At 37.3% G+C, this 12,927-nt stretch overlaps 1 protein-coding gene across 2 annotated transcripts in view; it reads right to left on the bottom strand.

Moving 5' to 3' along the window:
- mboat2b (membrane bound O-acyltransferase domain containing 2b) overlaps nucleotides 1–12,927 on the bottom strand; it is a 39,521-nt gene that overhangs the window by 3,574 nt on the left and 23,020 nt on the right. For both annotated transcript variants that reach the window (XM_083562318.1, XM_083562319.1), the window contains 9 exons: nucleotides 12,778–12,855; nucleotides 9,657–9,752; nucleotides 9,447–9,502; nucleotides 5,140–5,194; nucleotides 4,203–4,386; nucleotides 3,515–3,707; nucleotides 3,020–3,123; nucleotides 2,869–2,933; nucleotides 1,335–1,467 (listed from right to left, as the gene is read on the bottom strand). In XM_083562318.1, the coding sequence (XP_083418444.1) occupies nucleotides 1,335–1,467; nucleotides 2,869–2,933; nucleotides 3,020–3,123; nucleotides 3,515–3,707; nucleotides 4,203–4,386; nucleotides 5,140–5,194; nucleotides 9,447–9,502; nucleotides 9,657–9,752; nucleotides 12,778–12,855 (964 nt within the window). The remainder of the gene's footprint in view (nucleotides 1–1,334; nucleotides 1,468–2,868; nucleotides 2,934–3,019; nucleotides 3,124–3,514; nucleotides 3,708–4,202; nucleotides 4,387–5,139; nucleotides 5,195–9,446; nucleotides 9,503–9,656; nucleotides 9,753–12,777; nucleotides 12,856–12,927) is intronic.

Genomic DNA, 12,927 nt, shown 5'->3' with positions numbered 1-12,927 from the left:
AATAACTCACTGAAGTCCGATCTCCTCCATGTAGAGGAAGAAATACAGACTGTAGTCTGTTATTTGATTAGCTTAAAGTTTAAAAAGATTTGACTTTAGCCGACAACAGCTAACGTGTGTAGTATTTATGCAAATATAAAAACTCTCTAAATCCCAATTATTTTATTTGTTTCAACACTAAACATTACTACTGAATTTCTACTATATAGTCAAACAAAATCAATGGCATCAATCTTACTCAAAAAAAAAAAAAAAAAAAAAAATATATATATATATATATATATATATATATATATATATATATATATATATATATATATCATTGAATATACACTAAATAGACAAAGATAAAACCACTTTTCCACCCATATGTGCTTTTTCCTCAAACTCTCCCAAAGTTGGAAGCACACAATTGTATAAAATGTCGTTGGATGTGGCAATAAAATGATCCTTCAATTAAACTAGGAGAGCCAAACCTGTTCCAGTATGACAATGTCCCTTGCACATTGAGCTACATGAAGATATGGTTGAAATTGGTTCGAGAGGAATATCTTGAGGGGCCTGCTATAGAGCTCTGATCTCAACCCTACTGAACACCATTGGGATGATGTCATCCTACATCAGTACCTGACTCTCCACAACCACAATCCAAAGTCTAGTGAAATATCTTAATGTGGAGGTTATTATAACAGCTAATGGGGACTAATTGCAGAATGGGGTTTTCAAAAAGCGCATAGGATCTTATATGGTCAAGTGTTCACAAACCTTTGTACATACACTGTGTATCAGTGGGAAAACAATCAGGAACACCAATCTGTACACACCATCACTGATCTCTTAATGATACACTGCATTATAACAGGAACAGAGTGGACTTGTACTGCCATACCATACAGCTAAAACTTATACTTTCACTAAAACATTCACTCACATACATATCTAGACACACGTGCACACACATTCACTTTTCTTTTTGCACTTGTTCAGAACTTTTATTTAATGCCATGCTACATCTAAACTTATCCCTCAATGTTTTGCTTTTGTTAAATAAAAGTTTTTTATTGCTTGTATTTAATTAAACTACTGTATTGGAGTTTCTGGCTGTCACATATGCATTTGTTCGTTATCTCCCTCTTAACAGAACTTCGTGACTTTGCCTCAAAAACTTCCCCAGGAAGCGCCCAAACTGATGTGATATGAAATATAGACCATAGTATTGATTCACTTAAGGTACTGTTGCCAAAAGAAATAAAGTGTGATTAGTTTCTTGTGTTGAAATGTAAAATCTGATCAATGTCAGCATTCTGTTTTTGGGTCATGAAAAGGATCCTCACCGCCCTGGCTGCCAGCGTGACCACGATGCCAGTGAGAAAGGTGAGGTAGTAGCCTGGGTAAGCTCCGTGCCACATTGCTGAAAGCAGGAAGGTGGCAGCTGTAGGATTGTAGGGACATCTCTCGTAACACACCCTGCACAGGAAATACAACAAGCTTGCTACAACAGACATATGAACAACAGACATTATAAAACTATGCAGAAGGCGATAATTACCCTTCAATTTACACAGAGTACCATAGTAATGTGTTTACTTGTGTATATACTGCACACAGTCTGCCTTAAAAATAGTGCTCACCTAAACACCCTTCTCATAAATGTGAACCAAGAAATAGTGTCAATATTTGCCTCCTCAGTAATATTTATTAGCTCTGATCATTGCACATTTTAGCAAACAACTCCCAGGCATATCATTTCACATTTTGATAAGACCATGCTGCAATAGCAATGCTAATTCCCACCAGGAGGTGGCACTCTCCAAAACAAATTATCATTCTGTGCCTTCACATCTTTGTTCAACTCTAGATTTACATGCTAATGTGAGTAAAGTATTGTGTTAAACATGCAAAGTTTGTATGTGGAAATCTAGAAAAAACATTTAGTAATACATACTATGGGGGTTCAAAAGTGACTGAAAATCAGGGGTTTTATTTTTCATTTAATATTAGCTGGAACTAAACAGAAAGTGATGATGACCATGAGTCTATGATGGTAGCTGTCTTTATATCCTTTGTACAAAAGACCAGTTTTTTCAAGACTCTCATTCCTTCCAATGCAGCATATTTTTACACAGATTTGTTGTCATTTTGCCACACTGTCATTAAGGTAAAAGAACATAAATGCTTTTTTTTTCCACTCAAAGTTTCCACTTTTATCCCACTTTATTGCTGGTAATATATTTTGCAAAAAAACTAAAAACTGTATTAAATTGAAAAATTGGAAACATAAATTTTTATAAACAACCCCAGACCCCTGAAACTTGCATGTGTTCTTGTACTGAATGATGTTTCTCTTTTGTCTGCATTCCACTCACAAGCAGCATTGCATTTGAAAATTAAGTTACCTTCAAAAGCAATGAGACACAACAGCAGTCAGATTGTGGTGCAGCAACACCAGAGACATTTTGCCAGCTGGTATCTAATTACAAACTGAATCAGTTCTGTCTGTTTCACTATGGCACAGAGCCACACATCCAACAACATAAAATCACAGTTAGGTACCAATATGGTGGAAAACTTTAGGTTTTTGCACACCAACATTTTAGCAGGCAGACAATAAGTCTAGACAATAACAAACATTGTTGTTCAAATGAAATGTATGATAATATATAGTGAATAGATGAAATGATATGATTTTTAAAGAAAAGATGACAAAAAATATTTTTGGCGGAAAATCGGTCTCTTAATATTTTGGATGTTTGGAACAATTTACCCAATATCTGACCAGTTTCCCTAACAACTGTACCACACAAGTATCATGACTAATATAGAATGTTAAAAAGCTTAATCTTAAAGCTTGACTTAAGTCACTCTCACCTTTTGAGCCAGTGGGCAGTCTGAATATTCCAGTTATCAAGGAACACTTTAAAACTGGTTGCGAACTGAAAGAAGAACATATGAAAAATGAAACCTTTCATACATGTTTGATTCATAAACAAAGAAACATTGGTAATGGGTATAGACTGACCTCTATATTCATTATCCTCAGGTTTGAGATAAGATCCCATCGAGGCATTCCGTCACTGTCATAGCCATTAAAGCCAAAGCCGGCTGCGTTGTTGATTGCATCAGCTGTTCAGATCACACACAGGATATGATAAGTAGTAAAGGCATTTCAGGTTACCCTATTTACAGATCCTGTGTTTTAGTCCCTTGTGATGCAGTGACATGACAAAAGACTTCCCCAACAGGGTAAGACTTTTCTAGCCTGTATTGTCTGACTTTAGCTAAAAGTATAAAGGGCTACACATTTCCACATGTCAGCTCAGCATGCGACACATGGCAATGCCAGAAAAAAGATATCGAGGCTATTTGTGATCATCTTACATGATTATATAATATATACTGCACTCACTGGAAGGGAGAAGGTGATGAAATGCAAATGAATACAGCAAAAGGCTGCAAATACGTCGTGTATGGAAAGACACGGAAAACCGAGACAGAGATAGCCAGCGACACGCACCGAGAGTCCAAACAAAGTAGTATTTCGGCCGAGTGGTCAGCATGGACAGATAGAGGTAGACCCCCTGGGCGTAGAAGGGAGTGGTGGCAATGAAGTCATCATCGACATTTCGTTCCACGGGAAAAACTTTACAGACCGAGAGGAAGACTAGCAGAGAGAGGAAGCAGGTGGAAAGCTTACGAATAACCTCCATCTGCAAATGGTACAAAAAAAACAAGTCAGTTCCTTTTATCACTTACAATATAGCAGCTGCATTACCAATGTAATTCATACAAAAGTAAATCAGCCTCTCCTTTCTCTCACTCCTAAGTGAATAATATATATTTATTTTAAATGCAAAACTAAATCATCTTCACTCATGATTTAAAATGCATAATTATTTCCAAAATTATATAAACAAAAGTTAGTTTTGGACAAAAAATAATAATTTTTAGGTGATTATCAATTGGGAGTACAAAATCATATCGGTATGGATGATCAGGCTATTAATATAAGGTCCAATTAAATATAAATAAACTTTTGCTAAATGCATCTTTATTCTGTGAGAGCTGCCTGTGTATATTTATAGCATCCGAGTACTTAAACGCTGATAAATAGTTGATATTCTTATATATTCAATGAAGGTTCAATATAATATTAATTGTTTTTGTCTGTACTAATAAATGCTATACCTCAATTCAGGCCTTACATTAGGTGAAGGGTCATTTAGCCTGGTCTTTCCCTGTAGTCTGCCGTTGCTCTCTTGCTCTCTGTGGCGGAAGGGCTTTCCCTCGATGAAGGCGATGTAGTCCTTGTAGGAACAGGTGGGACCGGCCAGGATGCCCATGAAGTTACAGTTATAGCTGAAGTATTCAAGAAGACTGGGCATCCGCCTGAAAACACAACCAGAGGGAAAATATAAAATAAATAAATATATCATAACGCAAAGAGCTACAGTCATCTGGAGAACTCAACAAAGGTCATATGGTCCTCGCAAGGAGCCTACTTACAGCGGTTAGACTGCATTTTAAATGACTATAACCACCCTGCTTGGTTGATTTCTAGCCTATTATAAAAAAAAAAAGCTAGAGAAGGCTACTCCTTAAAGGGTATTTTCATAATATAAGTGCAATGTGTAATGCTCTATTTCGTGCATTGAACATGACAAACATGAAAACATATACTTATTACAAGATGTATACAATCCTATGTTAAAAATGTCCGAGACAGCAGCTACAACTACATGCTTTAGATGGTAATTTGTCCTGGATTGTCCTTCAGGTATTCAAATAACAAAACCGACAATAATCCTGGGATCTTACAGAATTTCTTGTTCATAAGCAAACCTTCATATCAAAACAAGCATGGCAGACAACAATTCAGCTCAGTGTTTTTTCAGGCACGATGTTAAGTGTTTTTACAAGGGACAGTTGACATTCTGCCACATTATAGGAGGTCAAGAATTTCCGTAAGACAGTCTGATTAGCCTCTAGCACAGTGAGGATTTAAAAAGGTATGAATGCTAGAAAACATGGCCAATAGCACATTAAAGACCGATTTCATCCAAAAAATAAATAAATAAATAAAAATAAATCTCCTTAATCCCATAAAAAGGCCATTATTTTCTTTGCTTTTATTTTACATACCTGATGGCCAGCAGCTTTTGACTCTGATTAAGCTGATCTTCTTTTCGAGCCATTCCTGTGAACAAACAGAAAGGAAAAACATCCATATACTGTTTAGAGTAAACCCTTGCTGTTGTTTTGTCTACTAATAATCAGTCAATCAGCATTTAAAGGAAAACTGGATCCTTTAAATCTTTTCTTTTAGAAACAGCAGGCTGTACCCCCAGGATTTAGTGAATGTAACACACTGAAATCAGGTTCAACATTCATGTATGATAATATTGTTTACTGTGATAAATATGCTAATATGCTAATCACTGCACATATTAATCAGCACATTGCAGCTATGCATTCGAACCCAGCATCAATATTGTTTGAATATTGCATAAATGTGGAAAAATGTATACTGGTGATCACTAAGAATAGACATGCATTTTAATACAGTGGAACCCGGTTATGTCGATGTCCTAGGGGGTCGCCAAAAAGCATCGAGGTAACCGATCATCGAGATAAACGAAAATCAAAATGGCGGCAGTATATTAACGTGCTTGAACTTTCTTTATGTACATGATGTGCGTTAATAAATGAGAATGTGCATGCACGTGTTTTTAAAGGTTTTTTTTACACAACAGCGTTGCCGCGATTTGTCTGATGAAGGCATGTTATAAAAACACACACAGTACATGCTTATCTGTCACGAATCCGAGACAGGTCCGGGAGCTTCAGAGAAAGCGGCCGAGAAAGCACCTGCCACGCTGAAGGGGGATGAAGGGGGCGTGTCAGGTGTTTTCTCGGCCGCTTTCTCTGAAGCTCCCGGCTTCAATCGCGCACATATGGTGCTCGTTTATCATCATCACCAGCTCCTATTTAAACTTCCACACTCTCACTGTCCGTTATTGTTGGTATATGTTGGTTCACGGCGGTCTTTGTTATCGCTAATGCGTTTCCCGGTACGTGTCTTCCCACCGGCACTCTCTCAACGGCTGCTCTTTTCTTCCCAAAGCCGCGCCGCGCCCCTACTAACACTACGAACACTAGCACTAACTAACAGCAGAGATTCACCAGTATACAATACAACACCTGTAGCATCTGTAAGGTTTGATTTTTCCGCCACTTCCGCGAGTTCTTTTGCGGCTGCACCGAGATAACCGACGTTAAATGGCAAATTCCCCCCCCCCCCCCTTGTGCTCGAGATATCAGGGTTCGGCGACATAACCGATAAAAAATGCTTAGAAAAAGCGAGAATTTGGCGGTTCCACTTCAAAAACGTCGACTTAATAGGGTTGTCGAGGTAACCGAGGGCGAGATAACCGGGTTCCACTGTATATACATTTTGAGGCAAAGAAAAAAAAAAAACATGCACATCTAAATAAAAAGGTGGTGGTGTGGCTCAGGTGGTGGTTAAGACATTGCACTTCTGATCAAACAGCAGTGAACTGCAATTGTTGGGCCCTTAAGCAAGGCTTTTATAAGGCTTAAGCAAGGCTCAGTTATACAAACAAGATAACTGTAATTCACTCTGAATAATTTCATAAATGTAAATTAAAATGTGTACTGCTGTCATGTTTTCATGTAACCTTTACCCTGAGACAAGTGTGTGAAAATCAGAGAGACGTTTGAGTGCAGACTTTACCACTCATTATGAAAAGACATCAAACAACGAAGAAATTGTGTTGCAGCCAAAAGTATGTGTACACCTTACCATCACACTTGTGTATGACTCTTCCCCAATATATTGTCACAATTTCAGCACACATTTGGAACGATTGTATTTTATATTTACATTTTCCCCATCACTGGATTTAAACATGTTCCAACATGACAATACTCCTGTGCACAAATTAAAGTCCACATAGACATGGTTTGATAAGGCTGTTGTGGAAGAACTCGAGTGTCCTGCAGAGTCCTGACCTCAACCCCAATGAACACCTTAAGGATGAACTGGAACACCGACTAGGAACAAAGCCTCTTCAAAAAACATGACTGCCTGACCTCGCTAATGCGCCTGCAGCTGAACGAACACAATTCCCTTCAACCAGGTTCCAAAATCTAGCCTTCGCAGAAGAATAACAGCACTGGGGGACTTAACCTGTAACAAGATGTTCAAAAACCCATCTGAGTGTTGTCAGCTATAAAGTATACCTGAACAAGATGGGTAACCTGGTTTAGCACACATACTTAGGTTTGGTACGACTACTCAGCAGTGGAAACAACACAATTCAGAATGCTGCTTAATTTGTTGAGCCATAAGTAAGTAGCAGATTAGGGGAGAAAGAGGATAACCAATGTTAATGTGGATTGAAAATGAAAGCACAGGAGTCCATCATTATAGGAAATAAAGGATGTTAAGTCATAAAAGATAAAAACCCTTGTAAATCAAAAGCCTTTTAAGGTTTATAGGAAGTTACTTGTTATCCTTGATAAGATTAGAGTGCACTGAAAAAAGCAGCAAGAACAAGGTTTTCTTTAAACACCCAGCACACAGGCTGACGAATGAAACTAATTAGAAACTAAGGCAGCATGCTGTAAATTCACTCCCTCCTAGTTTATGCCGTAGCGACAGGTGAATTTCATCAGTGTTTTGCTGCTTGAGGAGGGGAGATGAATCAGAGGAAGAGGTTCACACAAAATCCTTGCGTTATTGCTGCCGTGTTGATGAGATTAACCTGATCGGCCCACATTCAGCTAAAGTCTAGCTCATGATGAAGTGACAAATGGCAGAAATAATTCCTTAATTAGAAGCAGTCTGAAAAAGGCAATTAGTTTGGGAAATGCACACTTCACTTCCACTATATGGACAAAAGTATTGGGACGCCTGTCTTTTCCAGCCATTTGTGGTTCCTCACCAAACTGCTACCATTAAAAAGGTTACACTATTGCATTGAATGTCTTTGGATGTGGTAACATTACATGTTTCATTGACTTCAACAAGAAGACCCAAACCTGTTCCAGCACGACAATGACCCTGTGCACAAAATCAGCCTCATTAAAAAATACAGTTAGAGTAGAAGGTCTTCAGTGGCCTGCTAAAGAGGTCTAACCTTAAACCCACTGAACACATCTGGGTTGCCCTGGAACACAGATTGCAACCCAGGCCTTTGCCGCACAATAATCCAACATCTGGTGGAACATCTTTCTAGAAGACTGGATGATATTATAACAACAAATGGGAACTAAATGTGAAATAGACTTTCCAAAAATCACATTGAATCATATATGGTCAGGCCATTGAAAATGTATAAAGTTAATTATTTGAATATACATAATGATTTTGGGCATGTTCCTGGACAGTAACCAAAGTATTTGATGAGTAATAACTAATACACTAAGATGCAGTTTGTCGTTTTCCCTTTTCAATAAATGATTTCTGATTTGAAAGTTCTGCCGCTTTTCCTTTAAAATCAATTTAGGAAGGAGGAAGACAGTGAACAATGACTTTCTTGGTAGGCTACTGTTCAGATACAAGCCGTGTTACAGTCACTGTCTTTCGTTAAAGCCTGTGTAAAATTCATTAGTTTCAGTATAGTTACCTGCGGCTTATAGACAGGTGCCACTTATTCATGTTCAAAATAAACATCTTTGTAAAAATCAGTGGGTGCGGCTTATATTTGGGTGCGCTAAATAGTCCGGAAATTACGGTAGTGGTGAGCTCCCTGAGAGTGTTCCTATCTAACATTGGTTTAGCTTTTAGTCCCTGACCTATATGTACTAGCATGCAGATGATTTTTCATTGAGACAGAGCCCCCTTTTAAAGTCAATTTAGATAAAAAAAAATGTCTGATAAATGCTGAAATTTTTAAATCCAATTCCCCTTTCATTCAGTAAAGAAAACAACAAACGGTTTCTTTAAGTTGGAGACCACAGCTGGTCTAACAGAGGCAGGAAAGAATGTAAAAGATTGAAGCCACTGTAAATTATTAATATAAGTCAGATAAAGATGTATAGTATGAGACCAACATGACGCAGGTCATTGCTCATTCTGTGCTGGAAAGAAGAGGACAGAAGGTCCTGCTGCGGTAATTTCAGCCCTCCTCCATCATTCATCCCCCTGTGCTTTAATTAGCTTCGCCAAGCTTTTGGCAGCGGAGGCCCGATGAACACCTGCATTTTTCAAATAAAGCACAGCACCTATATATTTTTTTTTGCTGTGTGTGCTGAACTAAATATGCATGCAAGTGAAGAGAATGAATGAATCTATATTAGCAATATATTCTGAGTAAGTGAATGAAATAAATGAATCTGAAAGGAATATAAGCTGCAATTCAATCACATGGTATGAATGAATACATACAGGCCCTTTTTGACATTTGAACTGATACAAAGCTCACCGTCATGAATCTCAAAGGCCATACTGGTGATCTTCTGTGTGATGACCATCATTGGCCTGGAACCATAACAAGACAGGAAGAAGAAAAAAACAGTTAATACGGGTACACTTTTGTGGAACGTATTAAAAAAACGCAATAAAAATGTATGTCTTAAAAAGCAACCAACAGTTGAAACAATTGACAATATAGTCTGACATGCAGCATTCTTACCCTGTGAAATCAGCTGAGTACATGCCATAGTCGAAGACATACACTCGTGTGATCTGACAGAAACTGAGGTATGCCAGGGCAAACACCAAACAGTATCTGAAACAAATCAATGCTTCAGACATTATTGTTAATCAAGATTGGAGACTTGAGATCGGAACCGCCTACTACAAATATGTACTACAGTGCAACCTCGATACTCGCAGGGGGTTACGTTATATGACCCTTCGCGAGTAACAAAAAAATCGCAAGGTTTTGACTTTCTTCTTTTGATGGTTCCTTTTTCAAGGGGAATTGTGCATGTACTGTAAACTCAACAAAAATTGTGAATTACTTGTCATCAATGTTTCATTTACTACTTTAAATGAATAATACAATAAAGATTTTAATGTAATTTATGAGTACAAACTCTGTTTTGAAATGTTACTCTGAACTTTCGGGGCTGCTCGCGGCTTCTCGCGAAATATCCGATTTTTCGCAAGTTACTCTTACTCCGGTTCCAAATGAAAAGGTCCTGAGTGTCAAGGTCGTGGGTATTGAGGTTTCAGTGTATATTAAAAGAGTGAATTCAAGTAAACAAGGAGATTAATACAACTGATAAGCAATAAAATCCTCAATATGTTTAACCCTAATAAAAATGCCCTTTACTGCATAACCAAAGAACAAACACTATGTAATGATACACTAAGTAATGCCACAATTCTAAACCAGTCTTACATTATTATACAGGTGATAGAAAGAAAAGATATTTATAATATATATATATATATATATATATATATATATATATACACCTGGCAACCTGACTATGTGCCTCCTTTATATTTGCTTTTGGGAGGTGAACAAACTTTTGCCTTCTATGTTATATAGCTGTCTCATTATTGTCGTTTAATCACAAAGTATTCCATTAAAAACACTCATTCACTGCTATAAAGCAAATAACAAATACATAAAGTCTCACATTAATGCAGTGTACATCTTTAGCAATTTGTGCTGCTTTTCATGACAAAGTTGTGCATCACTTTGCAATGCTATACGTGTCTGCCTCGACATCACTGCCTTTCCACTTATACAAGAGGTTTAACATCGTCGTTAAATGGGTGAAGAATGTAATCATGGATTAATGCAGTGCATGAATTAATGTAAAGTAGCTTAGAAAGGAATGTTGGTCCCTGCTTTAACACAGCAACCAATATGTGTGTGTGTGTGTGGTGACGGGACATTGTTTTCAATAAAGATAAATTGCTAAATCTCTAATCTGCATTCCTTTGAAATCCAAACCTATCCCACAGGAAGCTTAATACACTTACTGTTAGTCCTGCATAGGTGTTTCATTATCACTGAATCTCAGTGGGATAACAGTGTGTGGTTGCATGTTTTTGAAAATGACTGACTGACACTGGTGTTGCCAACAGACACCGGTGTTTCTTCAGAATCGAGGGCGGCTTGACACAACCTTCTCACACCTTCCGGTACATAACACCTCATTATAGATTTTAGCCAATTTAAGGCTCATTATGGAATTACCCTAAAAACCCAGCACAGCGTTTCTTTGGGTACTGATTACATAACACAGCAAATGTTATGATGTTTAGTGAAACAGAAATCCCCTAAAATTCTTTACTCATATTTAGTATTAAAATGTTCAGCTCTATACATGAAGTATGTTTGTTTTTATATGTATTCAACCACTCTCGCCTTTTTTTTTTCCTAGAGAAACGGACTCTTGCTACCTCACAGCTTATTATTTTGCTCACATGGAAGGTAAAACACGGCTGGTGACGCACATGGCACAGGTCCCTCAGGACTGCAGCTGAGAACACCAAGCATAATAGGTAGGAAGGTATAAAAGTAAGCATGTGTGAGCGTTTGTGTGTGGCCGGCATTTTCCATTCAGTAGATCCAATGCGTGAAAATGTTTATGACCTTGGAGGCCTCACCTCTTCTGAACATTGATTACTCATAACACCTATAACCATACAGTAACTCTTTACACTAAGGTTCCCTTAACTTACAATATTATATTAAAATGACAAAACCACGAATCAAGTAATTAAATACAACACAAACATGCCATCTGGTTATAGAAACAAGGAGGTTACGTGGCCCAACGTGGCCTAAAATTAATTAATTAAATAAATAAATAAATAAATAAAAAAACAAGCCCCCCCTAAAGTGTTTTGTTCATCTTGTCTTGCAGCAATTTGCATACAGTTTTATTACTTTTTGAGCTTTATTAAATGTTAGGGAGGTTTCTAAAAAACAACTTCCTGTCATCGATTACACTGTAGCAGCTATAAACAGTCAGTCTTCCACAAACCTCTTAGAGTTTCTCTTTCTTTCAGTTAATATGTGATAAAATCCTCTGATGTGGCAGAAAAAAATGCTAATAGACTGTTCTCCAAGTAACATCTTACAGAAAGCTTCACTATGGAAGCATGTTCAGTAAGGTGATGGTCCATATTGCTTTTTATGGACTTAATTTGACTTATAGATGGCATCACCACTGGTTAATTCATTCAGTAATTTCTTTTTGGTTTGTTATAATTACAATTATAATATACAATACAATATACAATGCAATAAAATACAATACTAATATATATATATATATTTATGTAATATATATATTAGTACAGATTTAAATGTACAGATTTAAAAAAAAAAATTGTGAAAGAGGATATTTTTGGTTCTAAATAAATAAAAACATTAAAACAAAATTTGTAATAGTGTCATAATGTACCATCACCCTCAGCCGGAAACCTGATGTATTTTTGGAATTAGTATTATTTTTTATTCCCTGTTCACATGATAAAATTCCCTTATTTGCCACATACAAGAAGACAATAAGACTAGCTAGCCACTTGCACATGTTCCACACTGTCTCCAAAAACAAGTCGACAAATCTGATCCATTTATCATTATCACACTCCAACAGTCTGCACACGACTGTGAACAAATGTAATATAGCTCCATCCATGTAAGTATAAAGTATTATTTCGAGTCAAAAGAAGTAAAAAGCTCACCCCCACCCCCACCCCCACCCCACCCAACTTCTTTGACTAACTTGAGGCACAGCTGTTAAAGTAGGAAACCAAAAGCAAGGCTGGTTTTGCTGACTCACTTGTGCATGTGTTCGACTCCTGCCAAGATCATGATGCCATAAGTGATGCCGCTTTGCACCAGGAAATGGAGCGCGTACCTGCCGCAAAAAGAAAAACAAATGCTACAGCATATCACAAGCAGACAGATGTAAAGAGTTAAATATCAACAC

The sequence above is a fragment of the Silurus aristotelis genome, assembly GCF_946808225.1.
Source record: "Silurus aristotelis genome assembly, chromosome: 15".
Taxonomy (NCBI): domain Eukaryota; kingdom Metazoa; phylum Chordata; class Actinopteri; order Siluriformes; family Siluridae; genus Silurus; species Silurus aristotelis.
This window is presented reverse-complemented; position numbering and strand designations above follow the sequence as displayed.